Source organism: Zootoca vivipara, chromosome 6 (genome assembly GCF_965207765.1).
Source record: "Zootoca vivipara chromosome 6, rZooViv2.hap1.1, whole genome shotgun sequence".
In the NCBI taxonomy this organism is placed as follows: Eukaryota; Metazoa; Chordata; class Lepidosauria; order Squamata; family Lacertidae; genus Zootoca; species Zootoca vivipara.
This window is the reverse complement of record NC_142589.1, coordinates 37,583,499-37,610,064: the sequence shown is the minus strand read 5'-3', so window position 1 is coordinate 37,610,064 and position 26,566 is coordinate 37,583,499. Positions and strand designations below refer to the sequence as shown.

Genomic DNA, 26,566 nt, shown 5'->3' with positions numbered 1-26,566 from the left:
AACAAGCTACAGCTCCTAGGATTCTCTAGGGAAAGCAGTGACTGCTTAAAGTGGTATCATAGGGCTTTAAATGTATAGTGTGAATGTGGCTTAAGAATTCTATTGGGGTACATGGAAGAGAATCAGACTCTTGATTTTTTAAAAAATATCATATTGTCTTCTGGTGGCAGCAAAATGTTTAGTAGCTCAGCATTGGGAGAAAGCTGATAATGACAGCCGTGAGTTTCAGGTGTGGTTAGTGTGTAATTTTGCTTAAGTTGGGGAGAGAGCAGCAGAAATGGCAGCATTGCTGCTCTCAATAAAAGCACACTTGCATATTTGGTGTGTGGGGCTAATTGTCACTGCTGTATTTCCATATTTTGGATCTACTAGCAGGTATTATGGTCCCTGTATGTTAGTTCTTTCACTTTTATATTGGCAGTGTGGTATTATTATAATAATTGTTATTATTAACATCATTTAGTTTTGTTGTTGTTGTTTAGTCGTTTAGTCGTGTCCGACTCTTTGTGACCCCATGGACCATAGCATGCCAGGCACTCCTGTCTTCCACTGCTTCCCACAGTTTGGTCAAACTCATGTTTGTAGCTTCAAGAACACTGTCCAACCATCTCGTCCTCTGTTGTCCCCTTCTCCTTATGCCCCCAATCTTTCCCAAAACATCAGGGTCTTTTCCAGGGAGTCTTCTCTTCTCATGAGGTGGCCAAAGTATTGGAGCCTCTGCTTCAGAATCTGTCCTTCCAGTGATCTTCTCGCAGTCCATGGGACTCTCAAGAGTCTCCTCCAGCACCATAACTCAAAATCATCAATTCTTTGGCGATCAGCCTTCTTTATGGTCCAGCTCTCACTTCCATACATCACTACTGGGAAAACCATAGCTTCAACTATACGGACCTTTGTTGGCAATGTGATGTCTCTGCTTTTTAAGATGCTGTCTAGGTTTGTAATCACCTTTCTCCCAAGAAGCAGGTGTCTTCTAATTTCGTGACTGCTGTCACCATCTGCAGTGATCAAGGAACCCAAGAAAGTAAAATCTCTCACTGCCTCCAATTCTTCCCCTTCTATTTGCCAGGAGGTGATGGGACCAGTGGCCATGATCTTGGGGTTTTTTATATTGAGCTTCAGACCATATTTTGCGCTCTCCTCTTTCACCCTCATTAAAAGGTTCTTTAAAAGGTTCTTTAATTCCTCCTAATAATTGTTAATAATTGTTATTATTATCATTATTCAGTTTATATACCACTTAATGCCAAAATAGGCTTCTAAGCAGTTTTTTAAAAATATATATAGAAACTCATTACACAATATTCTTAAAATGCACAGTATTTAAAAGACAACATTAAAATGCACAACAAAACATACCATGCCTAATTTTCACACTTCTATCATCACCCCTCTTCCACATTTATTTTGTAAACTCTCCTCATTGTGGAGTTGCTCAATCCCCTTGGTTATTTGGCCACCCTTTTCTGCACCCTTTCCAGCTTGCTGATTCTGTGTGGTTGGTGCCATTTTAGCCAGATTTCACCCACAGCCTGAACATCAGAAAAAAGGGAATCATTCTCACAGGGCGTAACTCCAAGTAAACATTAAGAGGATTTCACTGTTAACTAATTAACTGGCTGTTGCTTTGTTGGCATTGTCCCATGACACGGTCTTATTGTTAGTAGTTCTCTGTTTATGGAATGCCCTCCCTGGAGATATGTGTTTGTCTTCCTTTTTATTAACATTCAGGAGCAATTTTAAAGCATTCCCATTCACCCAAGGCTTTATGGCTGAAAGATACTGTTCCAAATAACCTTGAAATTATTAGCTGTGGTGGTATGTGACTGTTGTTGTTTTTTTAAATAGATGTTCTTCACTATAATAATATAATAATAATTTATTACTTATACCCCGCCCATCCGGCTGGGTTTCCCCGGCCACTCTCGGCAGCTTCCAACAAGAGATTAAAAATACATTAAAACATCAGTCATTAAAAACTTCCCTAAACAGGGCTGCCTTCAGATGTCTTCTAAACGTCAGATAGTTGTTTATTTCCTTGACATCTGATGAGAGGGCGTTCTACAGGGCGGGTGCCACTACCGAGAAGGCCCTCTGCCTGGTTCCCTGTAACTTTGCTTCTCACGGTGAGGGAACCGCCAGAAGGCCCTTGGCACTGGACCTCAGTGTCCAGGCAGAACGATGGGGGTGGCGACACTCCTTCAAGTATACTGGGCAGAGGCCGTTTAGGGCTTTCAAGGTCAGCACCAACAATTTTAATTGTGCTCGGAAATGTACTGGGAGCCAATGTAGGTCTTTCAAGACCGGTGTTATGTAGTCTCAGCAGCCGCTCCCAGTCACCAGTCTAGCTCCCGCATTCTGGATTAGTTGTAGCTTTTAATGCTTTAAAAATTGTATTGTTTTGCTATTTTGTTGTTTGCTAGCCTGGAAAGAGAAGATAGAAATCTGATCAGTCCATAAATAGACCTTTACCTTCAGGTAAAAAATGTGGTCCCCCACTGAATCAGAGGGGCCATGACTCAAATGCTGACTCTGCGATACAGGGCTCTTAAAGGACCCCTTGCCATTCACACTTTATCAGGGCCTTCTTCTTTTTCCACCAGCTTCAATGAAAAGGAAACCTCAAGATGAGCTTTTTACTTCTAGAGGATACCCATAACAACCTCAGTGTTTGCCTTTTTATAATGAAATGCCTATTCTTGCCTTCCCACCAGGCAAAACACAAAGGTACCCAGGACAGCCGTGAGAGGCATAGGTGAGCATGGAAGTGGTGGAGAGGCAAGAATGTGCCAAAAAAAATTGCCAGACATATAGTGAGCAGTGGAGGAGCTCTTGGCTGACCTAGTCAATCAGCTTGATTTTAGCAAGAGCCATCAGAACAGGGAAACAGGCTTCTGCATACGGATTGCTCTCCTGGAGATGCCCACTACCACCACCAGAGAAGGGAAAGCCCATGCTTGGTGCTCCTGAGCTGGAACATTGCAGTGCAATGATGTGTTTGCATTTAATTGAATAATGAATTGATTAATCCGTTAAAAAAACCCAGGAAATTGACCAATTTAGAAACCTTCTGTCGGTTTACTGCCGTAAGGTTTATTAGATATTGATGCATTCCTTTGCTCTTCCTCTCTCTTGCTCCTGCCTCCTCTCTTGCACTCTCTCTCTCTCTCTCTCTCTCCGCTTACTGCCTCTCCTTCCCTGATATGCTGCCTTATCTGGAAGGATGCTACACTCAGTGTGTACTGAGGAGGGATTTGAACAGAGCGGCTGCTTCCCCCTGATCTTAACTAAACCTTTTTCTGCTGCTGTTGAGCGCAAAGGGCGCAAAACATGGCTGAAGTCAGTAGATGCCAGCCCATTCCAACAGGCACACCCTGGCCCTCTGGGCTTTCCCATTTGATCTAATTTTGTGTCATCTTTGCCCTTCCTCTGGTACCCAGGTCACCGGCCACTTCACAGATTCCTACGGCAACCTGTATTATTCTCTCCAAGTGCCCACAATGTGAGTTTTGGAGATAACATGCCATGGCCGAGAACAGGAGACACAGGCACACGAATCCTCGCTGAAATCAAACCATTGCCTTGTCTTCCAGCAATTTATTTATTTATTGTTAAATTTATATCCTGCCTTTCCTCCCCAAGGAGTCCAGAGTGGCCATCAGAAGGATAGATGGACATGGAAGTGGTGAAGAAACAAGAATGGGGTCAAAAGATGCCAAACATTTAGTTTCATTAACCCTATATTGGCCTAATTTGCCCAAATGGCATCCTTCTTGCTGTTGATGGATTCTTCTCTGTTCCTTTTCTCTCTCTTTTGGGGGGGGGGGCAGCCTCATCAAGACAGGTCAGCACAGCTAGCACATTGCCAAAAAAGAAACATTACTGTGAAAGCTATTATTTAACCTTTGTAGATTCATTATTCGGTAAGTAATATTTGCTGTTAAACATAACATACACTCAAGGGTTGGAAAATAAACCACTCAGACGTGCCCGAAAAAAATATAAGGAAGGAAGGAAGGAAGGAAGGAAGGAAGGAAGGAAGGAAGGAAGGAAGGAAGGAAGGAAGGAAGGAAGGAAGGTTTAAGCAAGAAGCCTGGGTGAGAATGCAGTGTGTGTGCCACAGATCTGGTTGCATTCAATGTGACCCTTGCAAAGTATGCAGGAAGGATACATTCAAGGTGTCTCTCACAGGCAAAGTGTCAAAGGGGAGAATTCTAATAGGACATTAACTCCATGGTTTTCCAAGGCATCTTAAAGATGCAAAGCATGACAGGTTACCTTGCCGACTGAGCTTTACCCAGACATTTACTGCAAAAGGGCTGCTGGTGGATTTGTTAGCTCTGTGTCCTGTCACCTAAAACCTGTTTGCTGTTCCTCCTCCTCCATATCCTTCAAGAATCCCCAGATCTTTTCTGCTTCTTTCTCTGGGATAGGCAAACTATACCCACAATTGAGCCTGTCCCTGCAGATGCCTTCTTTCTCTGGGATAGGCAAACTATACCCACAATTGAGCCTGTCCCTGCAGATGCCTTTACACATTGAAATCTATTGGATCATCTCATTCAGGGGGGAGAAGGGCTGTGTAGCTCAGCAGTAGAGCACCTGCATTGCATGCAGAAGGACCCAGCTTCGACCTCCAGGTAGGGCTGGGAAATGCTCTCTGCTTGAAACCCTGAGAAGCTGCTACCAGTCCGTGAAAACAATGCAGAGTTAGATGAACCAGTTGCCTGGCTTGGTATAAGGCAATTCCTTAAATGGTCTGGTAAAGACTTTCTCCAAAGCAGACAAGTAACCATCCAGGAGATCTCCCTCTTTCCAAAACCTATTGCCTTGATTTTTAAAAAAGCAAAACGAAACCGGGAACTAACTTTTCCTGCAAAACTTACCTTCTTTTTTTGCATCATTCTTAGATCCTGGACGAGACTGGAGGCAACATAGGAAGGAGAGTTAAAGGCATGCAGCGTCCCTCCTCTCCTCTCCTCTCCTCTCCGTCCTGCTTTGCCGGAGTGCCTTCCTCCGTATCTCCTGCCTCTTCTACAGCATCTGCCTGCCTCTCTCCCTCCCTCCCTTTTCTGTGTGGCTCATGCAGTTTTTGCTGGCAGATATAAGGGGACCCCTCGTCAGCTGATGTAACTCCACTCTGGCAGGGCTGTGGTATGAGAGGAGAGAACCTCTCTTTGTTGCTTCCCTGGGATAAATTGCAATCAGCATTGTTTAACACACAATCAGGGAGTGTAGGAAGAGCGAAGGAAAAAAAGTGCCACTCCACTGCTCATCTGTCGTTTTTTCTTGCTTGCTCTGTTGGCCAAGTGAGGGATATTTTGACAGCTGTCACCAAGTGGAAAAGCACCCAAGTCCAGACAGGAGGCGTGACCTGGGGAGGGGAGGGGTTCTGCTGAGAGTCCTGAGGGCCAGATAGTGAAGCCTTGAGGGCCACATTCAGCCTCAGAGCCTGAGGTTCCCCACCTCTGCTTTATAGAATTATCTTCATCCCCAAGTCGAGCATATGAAGCTGGTTCTGAGTCAGACCTTTGGTAAAAACTAACCCAGTATTGTCTACTCTGACTGGCAGAGATTCTCCAAGGCCATCTCTCCCCTCAGACTATGCTATCAGGAGCTGTCATCCAAGCTGAGGGCATCAGCTCAGTGGCGCCTGCTCTTGAGCCATCTATGAGGGCAGAATTCTGTAACCACTGGGGAGTCCTGATACCGGTATGTGACCTTCTCTAGGACACAGAGAGAGCGTCAGTTATGTCTTCTGTGGACAATATGGGGTGGATTCAGTGTTTTGACCTCTCTGTAGGGTCTGGCCTACACAGTTACTTCAGAATGGATGCGTTCAGTTCAGAATGGGCTTGAGTTCAGTTCCTTGTCCATCCACAAATTCTTTCAGTGACCTTGGGCAAATTGCCTAGGCTTTGCAAAAATAGCTACTCGGGCTCTGAAAACAATTCAGTGAGAAATGTGTCATTTTATGGCTTTGCCAATCATCCTGCTTAATATTTGAAAGCAAATTGTATCAATTACACACAGACAGACAGACAGACAGACAGACAGACAGACAGACAGACAGAGACACACACTCTCTTTCCCCTTCTTTCTATCCGCTCCTGGGTTATTCAAGGAGTTCCAGATCAAGTCTGCTTCAAAGAGAAGAAAAGAGCCCCCCTACCCGCCTGTACTCCTGCAGATCTTGTAGTTTCCCTAAGGCTGCCTATTGAGTGCTGATACCTCTCTCTGCCACAGGGGTGCCAATCTGAATAAAATATTGTGGGGGCCCAGGAAAGCCTCACCCTGCATAATCAATTACATGATGCAGTGTGCACACACCATTTAAGTAGTAATGCCCTCCAACTTTGTGGGGGGCCAGCCCGCTCAAATATTTTTGGGGGGGGGGGGCAAAGCTCCCACGGCCTCTAGGAGTTGGCTCCTATGCTCTGGCACCTGGTTTTGGCTACATAAGAATCTACATTCAGAGACTGAGTCTACTAGTGGTATAGTATGGCATTCAACCTAGTGCCCTCAGATGCTTCAGATTACAACTCTCATCAGCTGCTCCCAAAAGAGCAGTGGTCAGGGATGATGGGAATTGTAGTCCAGCTATGTGGTGGGGGCCACCAGGTTGGGGAACCCCTGTGTATAGGATGGTGATAGAGGTGAACAAACAACACAGGGTGTTGTGCTCGCACATATTGAATGACCTATGCACCTTTTGGAAGTACAACAGCATTCTGTGTACAACTTAGGGGTAAATTCTGTTTGTGAACCCAACTAGTCAAGAGGGGGGTGGATGAAGGTGTTGCTTAGCAACCAGGTGGAGGTACATGATGTTTGCTGAAGTAGTATGTGTCCAATTAGCTGAAGGAGTTTTTCTTCTATATATTTAGGTGAATGTCTCCCTGCTATATACAAGGCCTGAAGTAAGAAAGACAAAACCTGGAAAGTATAGTTTTAATTGATTTTTTCTTAAATCTAGCTGATCCCTTCTAGTCATCCACACTTTGTTGTTCAGACCCACAAAGCAAAGGGGGTTTCAACCTGTCAGAAGACCAAAGACCAAGAAGTTGATTTTGTATTCCTGTAGCAGCCAAAGGAGCAGGGAAGACTTGACTGTTGTTCTGGGTAACAGTTTGAGCAGAGAGGTACTGAGGCAATTCTGCCTTGGGAGATTGGAAGGGAAGATTTCTGTGGATTAACATAAAATCAGAGCAGAGCTGAGGTGGCAGCGAGGGTGACTCACTTGCAGACCTATTATGAGAGGGTGGAGAGTGGGGGGGGGAGAGAGATAAGACATTTTGTCTGCTTCCATGGTGGATCACTCATCACCAAGCACCCCCCACCTCTGTCTCTGCAGTTTTCCCAGCAAGCAGCCCAGTCCTCAAACCATTAAGCCACAGCCATTTCATCTGCTCAGCCAAAGGTTTCAGAGATGCCTTAGTATGGTTTTGCACTGGGCACCAGTCCTACCACTAGGCAGGGTCCTTTCTATTGTGCATTTATGTTTATTTGAGTTGATGGTTGTGTTGGGATGGCTAGATGCCATTCTATTTCCAATACGGTTTTGGCTGAAAACACATTTGCATGGACATACGTTTCATTTCCAACCAGTGCGTGTCCCATAGCTTCCCACTGAAATACTGTCACTTTTAAAACCACAAAGGTTCCACAGTTTTTGTTTTTGTTTTTGTCCTGCTTCTGTTGTGCTATAGTGCAAGAGTGCTCCCTCAGGGGGCAATAATGATGTGTGGACAGTCCAGTATAAGTAAATGATTATTGCATCAATGGCATGTTTCAGAATACACACACACACACACACACACACACACACACACACCCCACCAGTCTCAAGGGGCCCTGAGGCAGCTACCTCAGCTGTTGGATGATAGTGGGGAACAGGGATCAGCAGCAAAGAATGGATCCACACTATAATTTTAAGCACATCCAGTGCACATTTAAAGCACATGACTTCCCGCAAAGAATCCTGGGAGCTGTGGTTTCCTCCTCACTGAGCTAAAATTCCCTACATCCTTAGCAAACTATGTTGTTGTTGTTGTTGTTGTTGTTTAGTCGTTTAGTCATGTCCGACTCTTCGTGACCCCATGAACCAGAGCACGCCAGGCATTCCTGTCTTCCACGGCCTCCTGCAGTTTGGTCAAACTCATGTTTGTAGCTTCGAGAACACTGTCCAATCATCTCGTCCTCTGTCGTCCCCTTCTCCTTGTGCCCTCCATCTTTCCCAGCATCAGGGTCTTTTCCAGGGAGTCTTCTCTTCTCATGAGGTGGCCAAAGTATTGGAGCCTCAGCTTCAGGATCTATCCTTCCAGTGAGCACTCAGGGCTGATTTCCTTAAGAATGGATAGGTTTGATCTTCTCACAGTCCATGGGACTCTCAAGAGTCTCCTCCAGCACCATAATTCAAAAGCATCAATTGTTCGGTGATCAGCCTTCTTTATGGTCCAGCTCTCACTTCCATACATCACTACTGGGAAAACCATAGCTTTAACTATACGGACCTTTGTTGGCAAGGTGATGTCTCTGCTTTTTAAGATGCTGTTTAGGTTTGTCATTGCTTTTCTTCTCTTTTTTCAAATAATTTTTATTCGTTTTTCAAATACAAAATCACAAAAACAAACAAAAACTCAGAACAAAATATGAAAGAAAGAAAAATTTTATTTACTTAACATTGTTGACTTCCTCGATTCCCCCTCACTGGGTCCATTATATAATCCAATTAAGCAGTTTTCATCTTTTCTCTTAAATTAATCTAACACATTTTATCATTAACACTCAAACATCCTATTCTAAAAATATCATCTATTATCCACCAATAATTAATCAATTTATCGAAATCAAAAATTATTTTCCCTTCCTTTATCTTCTGTTTCTCCCCTTAGCCTAGAAATTTTTACCAAGAACTTTCCATGAATTTAAATATTAATTTTTGTATCATATAAACATTTGAACACATTATATCAAATTTAACCCCCCTTCCTCTGAACTCCGGGTCTCCCAGATTCACCAGCGAGTTCCATAAGTCATTCCAGTTTCAGACCATCAAATCAGTCAAAAAAGTTACACCCATTACAACCCCTCACCCCACTCCCACCCTGTCCCAGCCTACCCACCATTCTTCCTCACTCATCCCCTGGTATCTCCCCAATTCTTCAAATACTGTAGTACAAAACCATCCTGCAAAAATTCCCTTCTCCAGCCCTTTTCTCAGTTTTTAGTCCCTTTGTATTCTGACCCCAGTATGGATCCTGCCCTCCCTCTCTCACTGGGAGGACATTACTCAATTCTGGTTCTTCTTTGGTGACTCCTTGGATCAGGCAGATGTTCTGTTTCCCCCCCCCCTCACTGGGGGAACTTTAAATTCCATTACACTGTCCAGGACTGGTGTCATTGTTTTTCTCCCAAGAAGCAGGCGTCTTGTAATTTTGTGACTGCTGTCACCATCTGCAGTGATCATGGAACGCAAGAAAGTAAAATCTCTCACTGCCTCCATTTCTTCTCCTTCTACTTGCCAGGAGATGATGGGACCAGTGGCCATGATCTTGGTTTTCTTGATGTTGAGCTTCAGACCATATTTTGCACTCTACTCTTTCACCCTCATTAAAAGGTTCTTTAATTCCTCCTCAAACTATAGTCCCCAGTATTCTTTGAAGGAAGCCATGTGATTTAAATGTACAGTGGTACCTCAGGTTACAGACACTTCAGGTTACAGACGCTTCAGGTTACAGATTCCGCTAACCCAGAAATAGTACTTCAGGTTAAGAACTTTACCTCAGCATGAGAACAGAAATTGCGGTGTGGCGATGCGGCGGCAGCGGGAGGCCCCATTAGCTAAAGTGGTGTCTCAGGTTAAGAACAGTTTCAGGTTAAGAATGGACCTCCAGAACGAATTAAGTTCTTAACCCAAAGTACCACTGTATGGTGAAGATCTTCCCAAAGTGTTGGGGGACAGAGGTGGGTCTGTCACGTGGCCTGGCCACTGTGCCCTCAAAGCTAGCCTGATGTCAGGTGTGGTGTAGGGTGCTGTCTTGTCACCGGTGCTGAAATAAGACGGAACTGCCAGTTCAGTTAGTTTCTCTCCTTGGAATAGGAGGGGTGCTAGATCTGGTTTTGCTTAGGCCTCAGCAATGTTTCCAGATGGCTCTCCTTTGTTGGAAGCAAAGGTTTAATAGGCAAAGTCACTGGTAACATGTAGGTACCTATGAGGAGCTACACAAGCAGGGCTTGAAGACACCAGTCCTCCCCTGTGGTAGAAGGGCCATAGTTCAACGGCAGAGCATCTGCTTTGTATCCAGAACGTCCCAGGTTCAATCCCTGGCATTTTCAGGTAGTCTATTACTACTGCTATTATTACCACTACTAGGAAGACTTCTTTTTTTCAAAAAGCCCTTCGACCATAAGGTCCAAGGGCAGGTTATAGTAATATAAAAATACAACTTCAAAACCAGTTTAAAGTATTTCTCTTGTTGTCTGTGGGAAAACTCAGCAGCATAAGGTTGAGTTCAAGCATACCTTGTTAAATCTCAGGGAGATACTCAAGACTTTGCAGTATGCAGTTTTCTGAAGCTGGTGTAAAATCAACATTCGTCTCAGGGTTGGTTTGTTTTAAGAATAAGAAGTGCCTTGATTGACTTCAGTGATGGATTTGGCTCTGTTTGTCTACATATTTCACAAACAAATTCATAATCTTGCCTCCCTGCTCTTGTAGCTCATTTCATGCTCATCAAACCGCTGAAATGGCACTGCCATCCCAACCCCAGACACATTTGGGCTTGACTTCTAATGTATAATACTTTATTCAAAATGCTCATTTCAGCTTTTCTTCATGAGTCAGGAAGAGGGGCCTGTAGGTAATTATCAGCAGGCTGCCTTTGATTTATGGTGGGTTCATTCAGTTTGAAGATTCTGCCTCTCTCAAGATGTACAGTAAGCTCTCCTCATGTGGAAAAAACCTGCATTCAAGCGTGGCCTCAATAACCCAGAATGTATTATTCTGGTTTAATAAATCTGGATTAAATGTTACCTAATAATTAATTAAATTAAATAATAATTAAATGTTACCTCATGAGAAGAGAAGACTCCCTGGAAAAGACCCTGATGTTGGAAAAGATGGAGGGCACAAGGAGAAGGGGACTACAGAGGATGAGATGGCTGGACAATGTTCTCGAAGCTACCAACATGAGTCTGACCAAACTGTGGGAGGCAGTGGAAGACAGGAGTGCCTGGCGTGTTCTGGTCCATGGAGTTACGAAGAGTCGGACATGACTAAATGACTAAACAACAACAACAAATAATAATTTTGTGGTCTCAGCTGATTTGGGAGAATGACTAGATCACAACAACCTTCCAGACCCTCTTGGGTGCTAATATTGGCAGAGGGGTCTTCTTGATAGTTCCTCCTCCCTCAGAAGATCGGAAGGTGGCGGCTTGAGAAGGAGCCATTCTCTATGGCAGCTCCTAAATTGCAGAACTCCCTCCCCACAGAGGTGTGTCTGGCACTTTCTTTATACAGCTTTGGGTGAGTGCTGAAGACGCACCTCTTTTGACACCCAAGATGTATATTTTTGGGACCGTCTGACGTAGTCGAAACAAAATTTAAAAAATTCCTTCCAGTAGCACCTTAGAGATCAACTAAGTTTGTCATTGGTATGAGCTTTCGTGTGCATGCACACTTCTTCAGATACACTGAAACAGAAGTCACCAGACCCTTATGTATAGTGAGAGGGTGGGGAGGGGTATTACTCAGAAGGGTGGTGGGAATGGGTGATTGGCTGGTTGGTGTGGTAAACCTGTTGACAACTGTTAACAACTGCAATTGGTCTTACAGGAAAAAGCAAGGGGTGAGATGGCTAAAAATAGCTTTATCATGTATAATGAGGTAAGAATCCAATGTCTCTATTCAGACCAGGTCTCTCCGTGGTTTTAAGTTTGGTAATAAGTTGCAGTTCAGCAACTTCTCTTTCCAGTCTATTTCTGAAATTCTTTTGTAATAAGACAGCTACTTTGAGATCTTGTATTGAATGCCCTGGGAGATTGAAGTGTTCTCCTACTGGTTTCTCTGTTTTGTGATTCCTGATGTCAGATTTATGTCCATTTATCATTTGGCGTAGGGTTTGGCCTGTTTGTCCAATATAGAGAGTTGAAGGGCACTGTTGGCATTTGATGGCATACACAATGTTAGAAGATGAGCAATTAAATAGTCCTGAGATGGTATGTTGGATGTTGTTGGGGCCAGTAATGATGTTGTCCGGGTGTATGTGGCAGCAAAGTTGGCATCTGGGTTTATTGCAGGCTCTGGTACCAGTGTCCATGTTAAGTCTGGTGGTTGTATTATTGTGGGTGAGGAGTTGTTTAAGATTGGGTGGCTGTCTGCAGGCAATGAAAGGTCTTCCTCACAGAGCTTGAGAAAGAGAACTGTCATTGTCTAGGAGAGGTTGTAGATCTCTGATGATATGTTGTACTGTTTTAACTTGGGAGCTGTATGTGATTACTAGTGGTGTTCTGTTATTTTCTTTTTTGGGGTCTGTCAAAGTTCTCTCTGGGTATCAGTCTGGCTCTGTTGATCTGTTGTTTAACTTCATTGGGCGGATATTTTAGTTCTAAAAAAGTTTGCTGTAGATCTCTTAGGTGAGAGTCTCTGTCTGTAGAGTTGGAACAGATGCAGCTGTAACATAGCGCCTGGATATATACAATGGATTGTTTGGTATGTTTGGGATGGTAGCTAGAAGCATGTAGATATGTTTGTCAGTCAGTTGGTTTACGGTATAAGGTGGTGTCTATACGCCCATCCTGTATTTTTATAGTAGTGTCCAAAAAAATGTATTTCTTGCATAGATTGGTTCATTGTTATGTTGATAGTGGGGTGAAAGTCATTGAATGTCTAGTGGAAGGTGTCCAGGGTCTGTTGTCCAGGGTCATGTTTACTTGTATGCCACAAAATTGTGCCCAAAGTGGCTTGCAATGTTATCGAATAAACAAGAAGTATGACACTTCAAGAAACATATTGGAAACAATTGGATATAATATCATAAGGAAAAACAAAGAAAGCAGTTGTATGACATGATACAAGCAGTCTCACCTACTTTAACAGTGTAAACTAAACAGATGAGAGAATAACAACAACACAAAACATTGACTAGTAGTGTGGAATATATCACCATGCTCCACACAATACACCTGGATCCACACAACTAAGGATCCCAATTGGGGTGTTGCAAACACCCACACCTTGGCTCTTACCCTTGTTGTGGGCTGTCACACCACACTGTGGCCAATAACTTTCCTTCCACACTCTTCCACCAAGCAATAAACATTTGTCTAGACTGGGGGACATAAACAAGTTCTTTGGGTAGTGCCCTCACCCTCATCATGACTCCTGAAGTTAAAAACCCAAAGAAAAAAAGCCCCTTTGGTGTCACTCCTATGGGGCTGACCCACCAAGGTAGGCCCACCACCACTGCATAGCTGTCAAGTTTTCCCTTTTCTCACAAGGAAGCCTATTCAGCATAAGAGAATTTCCCCTAAAAAAGGGGATAACTTGACAGCTATTCACCAGCGACCTGTCATGCTGCCGTAGTCTGCCATATTGTTTCCTACTTATGTGAGTATTTACCAATATGAATACAGAGATAATACTTATTAAACACACAATCAAAATATACAGATTTACTTATTTCTGCAGTGAGGAATAGCTCAGCAATTAGCTCAGCAATTAGCTCCACTAAACTGTCAGTATCAATCACTTCAGTTTGGGGAAATTAGCTAAATGACTCTGACCATGACTAAATCAACATACAGTATGTGCAATATGCCCATAAAAAGAGGTGGAGGAAGGGCAAGTCCATAAAGCAGAAATGTGAAATAGGAAGGAAACTGGAGGGGCAAGGCAGGGGTACGGTTTAGGAGGAAACATATATCCAGCACAGCTCAGAGAGAGACCCTAGCCTAGTCTTTTCTTATCAGTCAGTTTCCAACAACAGATCTAAAACTCTCTCTCACACACACACTTAGACAGGAATTTACCCCTTATTAACATTTTTAACAGTGACTATTAAAAAAGTAAAACTTAACTCAGTTGTGTTGATAACACAAACATCCTGGTATTGGTACACCAATTAAAACAAGTATTGCAGGGGTAAATCCATGGTAGTGGTTCAATCCACAAGTGAAGTGAACCTCTAGCAGTTTCAAGTTTGTTCCAGTATCCCTTAAAGTCATTACAGAAAGTTCTGGGAGGCGGAAATGTTCCCCTGCTGGCTTTTGAATGTTTGGCCATTTATGATGTCAGATTTGTATACATTTGTCCTTTTGCTTAGAGACAAAAGGCTGCAAGTGTTCAACTGTGCATCATTGTTGGGTGTGAGCTCCCTCTTCTGTTGCATTCGGCAATAGCATTTCCCAGTTACAACTTTTCCTCCTTAGTTTCAACCTGCTTTTGATTATCTCCATCTTAAGGTTTTGAGTCAGTTTATAATAGCTTGTTCATATATCTATATCAACTGTGGGATGCCTTTGGTCCTCCAGATGTTGCTGAACTGCAATTCCCATCATCCTTGGCCATTGGCTACGCTTGCTGGGTGTGATGGGATATCTGAGGGCAAAAGGTTCCCCACATCTGATCACTATTGTTACTTATTAACCTATTACATTTACAACCCACCTTTCATCAAGGTGACATACATGGTTCTCCTCACAACAACAGGCTGAGAGACAGCGACTGGCCAAAGGTCACCCAGCAAGCTTCATGGCTGAGTGAGGATCTGAACCTGGGTTTTCTAAGTTCATTCTCTCCTTCCCTGTTTATATTTTCTACTTTTCTATTCGTCGTTTCTTGAATTTTGTGTGGGAACAGACAGACAGGGAATCAACACCCTATCTGCTACCCTATTTTTGCTAGAAAATCATTTTTCTGTGGCCAAGTCAGCATAGACATCACTCAGACAGGAGTGCAAACATGCAGGGAATGTGGGTTTGGGAGAGCACATCTTTGTTTGAGACTCTGTCCTGCCATGTGATGGCCAAAATCTTCCTGACGAAGTGCCTGTGGAAGGTGTTGAGGCGATGCTCCTGGTGGTTGTAAGTTGCTCATGATTCACTTCCATAAAGCAGCAAGCTCAACAAGCAAGCCTGGTAGACCTTCATCTTGATATTCAACGTTAGCACCACATTCTCCCATACACTTTTGGAGAGGCAAGCCATCACCGTAGCTGCCTTGCTCAGCATCAATGAAGAGGTTGCTGGTTATGGTGGAATCCAGGAAGGCAAAATTATCTACCACCTCAATCAAGTGATCACCAATACTGAGGCGTGAAGTGCTGGAGACCTCCTGACACAGGATGTTGGTCTTTGTCAGGCTGATGAGCAAAATGGTTGATGTAGAGCAGGCATCCCCAAACTGCAGCCCTCCAGATGTTTTGGCCTACAACTCCCATGGTCCCTAGCTAACAGGACCAGTGGTCGGGGAAGATGGGAATTGTAGTCCAAAACATCTGGAGGGCCAAGGTTTGGGGATGCCTGATGTAGAGCTTCCTCAAAGTGCACTGTCAAAATCAGCTGGTGTAGCTTTCACCACACTCTACATATACAGCATTGGGAGAAAACTTCACCTCTTGAATTTCTGCCAGCAATGATGGCAACCATTGGCCTGCCAAAGGGTGGGGTTTGGAATCAGCAACCCTAACCATCTGCTGCGCTTAGCTTCTTAGGAAATCAGTTGGTGCAGCATTGGATGGAAGCTTCAGGTCTTGACTTTCTGAGCCTTGTGTCGTTCTTAGGTAGACGGATGCCTGACACAAGGGATCTGTGCTGGGGCGGGGAAAACACGAGTTGCAACGCTGGCGCTCTCGCCACTCTGCACGTGCTCAGAAGCATTCTTGCTTTATATTACGTACAGTGACTATGAAACAAGTTGGGGACAGTGAAAGTGCTCAAAGGACTCAGTGCGCAAGCGCAAGCTCTGTCTCCCGCCCCATCTCTAGGTTAGGTCGTCTGATTGGCTGCCAACCCTTCTAGGGGCGGTCCCCGCCCTCCGACTACTTCTCCGGAGCTTAACCATGCGCCGCCACACCCCTTTCTTCTTTTTCCTTAATCTCGCGCTGCCCGGGGTGCCTCTGCGCATGCGCTTCCACAAACCCTTCACACTCTCTTTAGCCGTCTCGTCGCCGCCGCCGCCGGCGCGCTTGAATGACGTCACGCCATGGCCGCCTTGCTCCGACGCCGCCAGTAGAGGCCCTGTCTCGCGCCCTGCCGCTTCTGGGAGCCGCTTTCCCTCCCTCCTCGTCCCCTTCCCGTCCGGCCAGGTGAGGAGAGACGGGCCCGGCTTCCAGGCCCGGAAGTGGGCGGAGGGCCGTAAGGGAGCTGGGCTGAGGCGCCCTGGAATTGGGGGGGGGCGCCTCCCTCACCTCCTCCACTGCTCGCGCTCTGGGTCCTCGGAGGGCGGGGTGGTAGGCCTCTTCCTCAGCTCTGAACGGGGATGACGTCATTGGGAGGGGGAGGCTATGACTCCCCCCCCCATCCGAGGAGGGCTGGTTCAGGGTGGCGGGGTGTCAAGGGGTGACCTCCAGGGGATCCCACAAGGAGGCGGGAAAAGCGGGTGTCGGCGTTGCTCTGTGGGGATGAAGGTGGCTTCGAGCAGATGGGTAAGAGGGACGTTCCGTGTTAACAGTTGAAGCGGTCTGAGCATCAGGCAACCTAGCCCAGCCCTGTTCTGCCTGGAAGCATCTCTCTGAAGTTTGAAGCTGCTCCCTTGCTGCATGAGGTGGTTCGTACTGCCGGTAAAAGATGGGATTGCTACATCCAGATGATGTTGGGACTCCCACTCCTATTATCCCTGATCATTGATCATGTTGGCTGGGCCTGATGGGAGTTGAGAGCATCATGTTGGCTACCCTTGTTAATGTTAAGCTTCCTTAAGATGTGTTGGATCATTGACCCAGACACACGGCTGTTGTCATCTCAGCAGTTCTCCATGTTCCCAGGTACACGGAGGCCTTACTAGTGATCCTTTTGATGGAGATGCTGCGGATTTAACCTGTGACCTTTTGCAAGCAAAGTAGGTGGTCTGCAACTGAGCTGTTGATACTTCTGATAAGCCTGTGCAACCTACCTGCTGTCTTTTCTAACCAGAAATGAAATTGAGAGCTTCGATATGTGCTTTACCACAGAGTGATGGTGAAAATCTAAAACATGGGTAGCCAATGTGGTGTCTTCCAAATATTTTTTGGTTCCATTTTCTTTTAGCACCTGGCAACATAGCCAAATAGCAGGGATAATGAGACTTGTAGTTCACCAGCAATTGGGAGGGCACTACTGTATGTTTATTATCCCTTCCCTATAAGAGTTGCCTTATATTGAGTTGGTTGACTGCTCCACCAACCCCAGTCTCAGTCCTGTCATTTGCAGTTTCAAGCAGAGAAATCTCTCCTTGACATGAGATAATACATTGGATCTTCTGCATGCCTTCTGTTATGGCCTCTGGGTTTCATGATGGTGGTGGTAAATTGAGGAGGGTATAGTGAAAGGTTGATGGCTGCTCCTGCTTTGAAGGGTGTATTGGGACAGACTTAATCCCCAGTGAATGGAAAGCAAATTGTGATGACAAGTGCCAATGTGGGTTCCTCATTAGCTGGCTACAGCAGGCATCCCCAAACTGTGGCTGTCCAGATGTTTTGGCCTACAATTCCCATGATCCCTAGCTAACAGGACCAGTGGTCGGGGAAGATGGGAATTGTAGTCCAAAACATCCGGAGGGCCGAAGTTTGGGGATGTCTGGGCTGCAGGTTCTTTTCTGGATGAATTTGACAGGGGACAATGCTGCAGTTAGGGTATGTAAGGCAACAGCTGAGATGGGAAATGACTGAGTAGGTTGACACTGATTCTGCTGGGAGGCTTAAGAACATGGATTTGTTACAGGTAGGTAGTCGTGTTGGTCTGACATGGTCAAAACAAAAAATAATAAGAAAAATTCCTTCCAGTAGCACCTTAGAGACCAACTAAGTTTGTCTTTGGTATGAGCTTTTGTGTGCATGCACACTTCTTCAGATACCTGAAGAATATCTTCAGATATCTGAAGAAGTGTAAATGCACACGAAAGCTCATACCAATGACAAACTTAGTTGGTCTCTAAGGTGCTACTGGAAGGATTTTTTAAATTTTTTGTTTCAACATGGATTTGGTTACTGAAAAGAGTGGCAAAAGAGGGTGAGATGGAAGTATTAACTTACTGTATCTGTGGACAGCACAGGGACAGGAGGTGCTCTGAAGTTGCAAGTAAAAATTCAAAGGGGAGGTTTAACTGAAGTAAAGATTTGAGGATCATGCAAAGGATGCCTTATCAAGTTAAGTTTTGCATGAATGAACATGAAGTTATCATTGGTTTCTCATATGAAGGGAGAACACACATCCCCTGACTGCATAATGGTAGTGGCGCCCTTCCTTGTGGAACGGGGGGGCCCCCCTTCAGATGTCAAGGAGATAAAGAACTACATAACTTTTAGACGACATCTGAAGGAAGCCCTGTATCAGGAAGTTTTTAATGTTTGATGTTTTACTATGTTATATATATAATGTAAGCCACTCAGAGTGGCTGGGGAAACCCAGCCAGATGGGTGGGGTATAAATAATAAAATTATTGTTGTTATTATTTAATTAAATTAAGAAATTGGGTGTTGCTTTGTATGGATGGAAATATTGAAAGGCTTGAAGGATTGCTTGAAGTGAGGAAAGATAATACAATGGGGTCTTAATTTAAGATGCTAAAGCTCAAAATGTGATTTGTGTTAGGGAGCAGAAGGAAGTGTAAGTTCTGAAGAAGGGATAGGGTGTAGGAAAGACCTTCTTAGTCCCTTCTTAGCTGGTGAAGACTCTGCATGTATTCCTAAGTGGCCTGGTAGCTCCTGGATATCTCAAAGATAGGCTCTGTTAATAGGGAGTTCTTTGGTACCTTGGGAAGAATAACTAGGATTTGTTGTTGATGCTTAGCATTTTCAGAGTGCTTTCAGTCTTCAAATAGCCAATCTTGTCATCCTTATAAGAGGTTTAGAGGGTAAATTAGTATTATCAACATACTGCAGATAAGGAAAGAGGCTGATTCTGAGAGAGAATGGCTTGCCTACAGTGGCCTTGCAAGTGCATAGCAGAGGCAAAATTCAAAACTTTGCTCTCTTTCTGGGCCATTGCATTATATCACTTCACTTGTGGTTGCCAGTGGAGGAGGATCTTTTAAAAACTCCTGACAAGTTGTTAAGCATTGTAGATTAGTGAGATCTAAGTAAAGCCAATATAAATCATGTTTAACCACTCAACAGCCCTCTGCATTTTGAGGAAATGTGTTTTCAAAAGGTAGCATGCTCCTTCTAGGCTCTTAATGACACTTCCCATCTTAGCTTCATTTTCTCCTGGCATTGTGGTATAAGATCCCATTGTATTATGTGGATCTGTGTATAAGGAGCTGGTAAGTCTTATTGTTTTCAAGCACCTATGGCTAGAGCAGACATCCCCAAACTGCGGCCTTCCAGATGTTTTGGCCTACAACTCCCATGATCCCTAGCTAACAGGACCAGTGGTCGGGAAAGATGGGGATTGTAGTCCAAAACATCTGGAGGGCCGAAGTTTGGAGATGCCTGGGCTAGAGCAACAGACTTTGTAATAGATGCCCATTCATTACCGGGCTGTTAAGAACAGTACTGCTAAATGTGGGTTGTTGTTGTTGGTTGTTCTTTAAAGTATTTATTTGCTGGTTTTAAGCTTTAAACATCAGAAAACAGTTTATATAAAATGACCATAAATAAAAATAATCAAACGCAGCAGCAGAAAGAAAGTCAAAGCCAGAAAAAAAATTAATCACACTAACAGCACAGTCCTCTACAGGTCTGTACAAAAGTAAGTCCCATTGAGTTCAACAGGGTTTGCTCCTAGGTAAATTGGAATATGATTGCAACCTAAAATACACTAAAAGCATGGGTTTTAGTTCTGCTAAACAAATTACTTGCAATGCATAAGCGCCAATTGTATTTTGTCCCTGTAACTGGGCAGGAATAGAGTGGGTGTGACATTTGTCAAACAAAATACTCTGTGAACTGCAAACCCAGTATTATTTCAGTCCCTGATCACCAAAGCTCCATCTGGCATGAGACTAGATGTTGCTCACCCTTCCTCTCTAAACCATTTCATAGTCAGTACCATGGATAGGTAGCATTGGGTCGGCTTCACAATGATCAAACTACATTCTTAACAGTGGCCAAGTATTTTCCTTTTTTTATTCTACTTTTGTCCTATCCTTTGAACCTCAAGGCAGTATTCCTAGTTCTCCCCTCCCCGTGCTATTCTCCCCACAACCCTGTGAGGTAGGTTAAATTGAGATACATTAATCTGAGATAGGCTAGCCTAAGGTCTCCCAGTGAGCTTCATGGCTGAATGATGATTTAAACCTACATCTCCATGGCCCTAGTTAGCTACTAATCCCTACACCATACTTAAATTAGATGGAGGTTCTTCTGGAATTCCTTGTAAAAGTAACAGATCATGAATTGATTTTCTCAGAAAGAGCTTTGGTAATACTCATTATGTAATCAATATTATAACGGGATTTCCTTTATTCTTGGCCAGCACTGGGTAAAAAATCAAGGCACCTAGGAAGCACCTGGGAACATGCTGAAGGCCAGTTTCTAAAAAAGAATTGATGATTATTATGAAACAATTGAATGTGGCAAATACATATTTTAAATGTTTTTGGGGTCTTATTCATTGATCACTTAGCATTCCGTCTATTCCATGTTTAACCTTTAAAACAAACACTTCATGGTTAGCTTTTTCTGGAGTGAAAGGAAGATTTCCTTTCCCTAAATGTTATTCCCACAAACAGATTAAATTAAATGGCAGAAAAATGCTATTTCATCTGAGACCTAACTAGAGAAGCAAATTACCATCTTCAGGCAAAATTCCTTTGGGAATAGTAACACAGAGACAAAGGCTAAATCTTGTTCGCTTTAAAATCCCATGTTATTCACAACAGAGAGAAACATTTATCTTGTTAGACCTTTCAAAATCTTTGGTCATGAGCATAATAACATATGTCTGAAAATACTGGTTTTTAGCTCAGCCATTTATTTAGTTTCATTTGGCTTCTATGGCACAAGATTTTCATCCATTGTCCTCCATTCTCCGGGCTTGGTAATAGTTGTCTTTTATCCTGTGTTAGTAAGGATTGGCTGCAGTTGACATGGTATGGGGTTTCTTTTTAATGGGACAGAATTACACTTCAGATTAAAGTTAGCCGAGCCACATGACAAGGGAGGACACAAATACACACACTCTCCTTGATTGGGAGCCATTTGACTGAAGGAGGAAGAATGTCTTCCTAAACTCAAATATGTCCATCTGCTAATCCAGTGTTTCTCAACCAGTGTGCCTCCAGATGTTTTGGGACTACAACTCCCATCATCCCTAGCTAGCAAGACCAGTGGTCAGGAATGATGGGAGTTGTAGTCCCAAAACATCTGGAGGCACACTGGTTGAGAAACACTGTTCCATCAGTGAAGCCCTGTATGTAAACCAACTCAAGATCTTCCAACAGACTGACATGGTTGTTCACAGCTTGCTGCCCTGTTCATTCTTGTTTCTTATGCAATTCCCTTTCATCCAGTATTCAAAATTAGCCAGGCGCCAGGTACATTTTGCACCTGGCGGGTGGCGCTGTGGGTTAAACCAGGGCTTGCCGATCAGAAGGTCGGTGGTTCGAATCCCCTCGATGGGGCGAGCTCCCGTTGCTCGGTCCCAGCTCCTGCCAACCTAGCAGTTCAAAAGCACATCAAAGTGCAAGTAGATAAATAGGTAACGCTACAGCGGGAAGGTAAATGGCATTTCCGTACGCTGCTCTGGTTCGCCAGAAGTGGCTTTGTCATGCTGGCCACATGACCTGGAAGCTGTACACCGGCTCCCTCGGCCAATAACGTGAGATGAGCACCACAACCCCAGAGTTGGTCATGACTGGACCTAATGGTCAGGGGTCCCTTTACTTTTACCTTTTATCAGCCACTTGTGACCAAGTGAAGATGCCTGGTTGCCAGGATGGTGCATGCATCTGTACCATCTGAAGGTGCATTCCAGGGGATCATTGGCTCTTGACTGTTTTCACACACTAAGAATTCTGTAGAATTCTATCAGTTATATTTTATCTACAATTAACTTGCTTTTTGAATGTACTCAGCACAAGAAAAAATGGGCTATTTCAAAGATGTACATAATATTTTTAAGTGACTATCATTACAAAGCCTAAATATTACATATATATTACACAAACAGTGGTACCTCAACTCACGAACGACTCAACAACCGAATTTTTCGACTTACGAATGGGGGTAATGGCCGCGCACTTATGAATGTCTCAACATCCAAAAAAAACAGTGGCGGTTTTTTTTTACTTACGAATTTTTAGATAGGGTTGCTTCGACTTACGAATTTTTCCATTTCCAATGCATTTCTATGGGAAATCGCATTTCTAATGGCGTTTTTCGACTTACGAATTTTTTGACTTATGAAGGTGCCTTCGGAATGGATTAAATTCGTAAGTCGAGGCACCACTGTAGTATATTTATGTTTAAGGCGGAATATATGGAGCTGGCTCATGCTTAATCTTCCAGTATGCTTAATCCTCATGCTTAATCTTCCCGTCACTGTACCATTGGTTTTGTTTGTTTTTAAAAACTCAAAGTCAACCTATCTTTCCTGAAGGTTCAGTGCTTTAAGAAGACTCAGGATATCCATGTTCACCAGGGATGGCTAGCCTGTTGCCTTCTAGATATTTTGGACTCCCATTTACCATCAGAACCATCCAGCTTATTCAGTTGGCTGATAGGAGTTTTAGTTCAACATCATCTGGATAGCAAAAGGTTAGGTGTTCCTGCTGTTCATAACACACAGGTTTGGCAGTAACCAGCATCGTTGATTGGCTGTTGGCACTTAGATTGGAGTGTCATTTTCTATCCATTACAGCCTAGTAAGGAGGAAAGGGCAAAAACAATTGCATTCACATGTTCTCCCCCTTTCATAAAGACCTGCAAAATGTCTCTTAGGGTGTTCCTTCCTATCTGTCCTTTGACTTTTGAATTTTGTAAGACTAATTATGTCAGCGGAAGCATAAGGGGAAAGGGTTAGAAGGGCAGAAAACAACTAGGTGTTCTAGAATTTGGCAACAACCTCCAGGTTAACTACTACTGCACATATGTAAAGGGGCAGTGGATTCTAATTAACTCCAACTATCTGACTGTTTGTTTGATAACTCATCCCAGAACTTTAATTTCTTCCCACCCTGTAAGGTGAGATAAGAAAAGCAATACAATGAGAACTTCAGAGGAAAAGAGAGAAAAGTATGGTGCTGTTGAAACAGCAGTTGCAGGAAGCCTGACTGTCACTGCTTTGCCTTCAATATTGTTCTCTCACTTAGCTAATTCCTTAGCTAATTCTCAGATAATGGCAGAAGTGAAAGTCATGGCATTAAAATGTCAGCTTGGTCTTTCCATTGCTTGCTGTTCTCCATCATGCTTCTCACTCCAGTAGGCTGTTTGGGATCTACCAGTGGCTGATGTTGCACTCTTGTCTGCAGCCCGCAGCCCAAACCTGGGAATACCATCACTCATCCATCCCACAATTGTTGCCATTCTTGATTTTTGTTATATGCACCGTGGATGTACCCCTGTTCCTCCTCTTAGTGTAGCTGTGGCTGCTGCCTTAAGTCTTTAAAATTCATCTGCTCAGCCTTTTCTTGTTTAGCTGAAGAGTTTGGGGCATTAAGACCACCCACAATCCTGACAAGTGTTATAATGTTGCATCCAATTTGATACCACAAGAGTTCCTGATGAAGTGGATTTCTGTCACTTTAAGGTGCCACCTATCTTTAAGGTGCTACAAGATTCCCTATGATTTTGCTGCAACAGACTAAGACTGCTGTCCCAGAATTTTTACAGTCTAGGGGTTGTAATCTGTTCTAAGTCCTAGGGATAAAAATTCAAATGAGGACTGTGTGCATACCATTGTGTCATGAATTTACATGTCTACATTCTGAGTAAGTTTGAGAATTACACATCTATTGACCTCACATTAATTATCCTTGCATGTTTTGGGCTTTCAGAAAGCATGCTTTTTCTGCTGCCTGTGTTTAGATATGGTAGTGCTGGGGAGGAAGAAATTAGAGGAGAATAAAGGTAAGGCATGGAGAAAGAGGTTAGGTGTATTGTGCAGAGGACATGGGAAATAACTGGATATGTCCTTTTTAAGAGTTATGTTTGCAGAACACCTGGTGCTAGGTGCCTCCCCAACCCCAGGCAAGCTGCACACATTCTCCTCCATAAGAATCAGAAGCTTGTACTTGGTAAAATGCTGTGGGCCTCACCTTTCACATGCACCTACTCATGGTTCACAAATTACTGTCTTATATAGTCTTCTCTGTGTAACTGGGAGCAGATGAAATTCTGGTTTGAACACTTGCGTTCTTAATTGGTACTGTTAGGCAAGCAGGCTCAGTCTCTCAGCTTGTATTGTAAACTGAGGATTCATTTTTAAGGAGTATCTGCATCTGATAGCTGAGAAATGTAGGAATGCTTGAGGCTGAATGTTTACACATTATCCCATCCAGCTTTTTATTTTTCTCCATTACAGACTAGCAGGCTCTGATGGATGTTTCCAAAAGCCCTGAGCAAAACCCCCGCTCTCCCGACGAGAAGGAGGAGGAAGAGGACGAGGACCAGCTGCTGTCTGATGACGAAATCCTCAAAGAGAGTGGCTCAGATGAGGATGGAGAGGATGGACATGGCACAACTTTGGGGGAAGGCAAGGAAGATGCTGACAGAATATTGAGTCAGGAGGAGGAGGAGGAGGAAGAAGAAGAGAACCACTCAGGTGAAGAGGACTGCTTAAGTGAAACAAAGTCTCAGGACTCCGACAATAATGAGCAAAGCAGAGAGCTTAAGGGCTCTCTGTCTGTCAAGGAGGATGAGGAAGAACAGGCAAACGACTTAGGTGATGAAGCCTCCTCAGTCACTCGGGAACTAGACGAACATGAACTGGACTATGACGAGGAGGTTCCCGAGGAGCCAAGCACCGTTGCTGCTGACGATGAGACTGACAAGGCTGGGGGAGAGGAAGAGGAAGAGGAGGAGGAAGAGAAGGTAAATGAACCGCCTGAGGATGAGAAAAAATCTGGCACAAAGAGCGATGACGAAAGGGGTGGGCAGGAGCCTGTCAAGGAGAAGAAGAAAGAAGAAGACGGAGAAATTGATGATGGCGAGATTGATGTAAGTTCAGCTCCTTCCCACAATCTCAGGTTTTGCCCCCAGCCAGTGTCCCTGGAAACCAGGGTTTAAGACAGCATTCCCCCTCCCACTTCTGTTTCCTAGACCTCCTGCACATGCAAAAGGACCTCTTGTGGGCTGTTTTCATAGGTACATTTTCAGCTAGAGGAATCCTAGCATGTGTCTCACAGCACTATCATCATTGGAATCTTCAGATGCCATTCAATCTCATGTCAGGACATTCTGTCTAAGCACCCTCATTCAGAAAAAGAAAACCTAGGAACAAAGAGATGGAGAAGCAACTAGACAGAGCCCATGATCTTCTTTTGCAGAATCTTGGGAGGGAATGTAGTGTTGAGTTTCTTCCCCACATTCTCAGTGTATGCAGAGCTGCAGTAGCAGCAGGGGAGTTTCCCCTTTACTTAGGTTCATTCTCCTCCTGGTTCTCGGAAATAGTAAGGGACTGTCCACAACTTTGAGTTGGAGCACATGCTTGGTATGTAGGAAGTGTCAAGTTTGTCCCTTGCATATCTCCAGTTAGAAGACAGACAGACTAGGAAAGGGTTCCTTTTGATTGTGGTCTTAGGGAAGAACCCTTAGCCAGAGTAAATCCTCCTGGGCTAAATGGACCAGTGGTGTAACTCAGAATAAGGCAGCTTCATGTGTTAACAGGATACGCGGGTTTGCATCTCCATGTAGTCTAGTGGGGCCTGTCAGCTCAAGTGAATATGATTTGACAGTTTCCTTCTATCTGCTTATTGGTGGCAGGAAACTTGATTGCGGACTGTCTGAAGCATACGCATAGCCTGTGCCTGTTCATGTAAGCTTGGCATTTCTGCATTATCAGTTGCCTTAAAACCTACCTGCTTCTGGAAACAGATGCCAGTCAGTCTCTTAAAAGAGAGCATAGCAGAGGCGTTACTCATCCTGGAAGGGTTCTTTTTAAAATCCACTACAGTGGTACCTCTGGTTATGGACACGATCCGTTCCGGGGTACCCTTTGCACCCTGAAAAGTCTGTAACCAGAATGGGGCTTCTGTGTATGTGCGAAGCACGATAGACCACTTCTGCACATGCACAAACTGTGCAGAACGCTGCTGTGCGTGCAGCGAAACCCAGAAGTAAACACTTCGGGTTTGCCACGTTCTTAACCCGAAAAAAATGCAACAAGAAGCGTTCGCAAGGAGAGGTATGACTATACTGAGGTTCTCTCTGATAAATGCAATACAAGGCCTGCTCTTTCATGCTATCCATATGAACATGGAAAGGTA

The 26,566-nt window shown here is 44.1% G+C and overlaps 1 protein-coding gene across 4 annotated transcripts in view; it reads left to right on the top strand.

The window, feature by feature from the left end:
* The first annotated feature begins 16,186 nt into the window (after positions 1-16,186).
* Positions 16,187-26,566, top strand: part of ZC3H18 (zinc finger CCCH-type containing 18) — a 53,435-nt gene continuing 43,055 nt past the window's right edge. For 2 of the 4 annotated variants that reach the window (XM_035117957.3, XM_035117956.3), the window contains exons 1-2: positions 16,187-16,310; positions 24,664-25,298. In XM_035117957.3, coding sequence (XP_034973848.2) covers positions 24,678-25,298 — 621 coding nt within the window. In that variant the 5' untranslated portion in view covers positions 16,187-16,310; positions 24,664-24,677. Of the gene's footprint in view, positions 17,063-24,663; positions 25,299-26,566 lie in introns of all 4 variants that reach the window. The other 2 variants (XM_088671970.1, XM_088671969.1) reach the window with 1 other exon arrangement.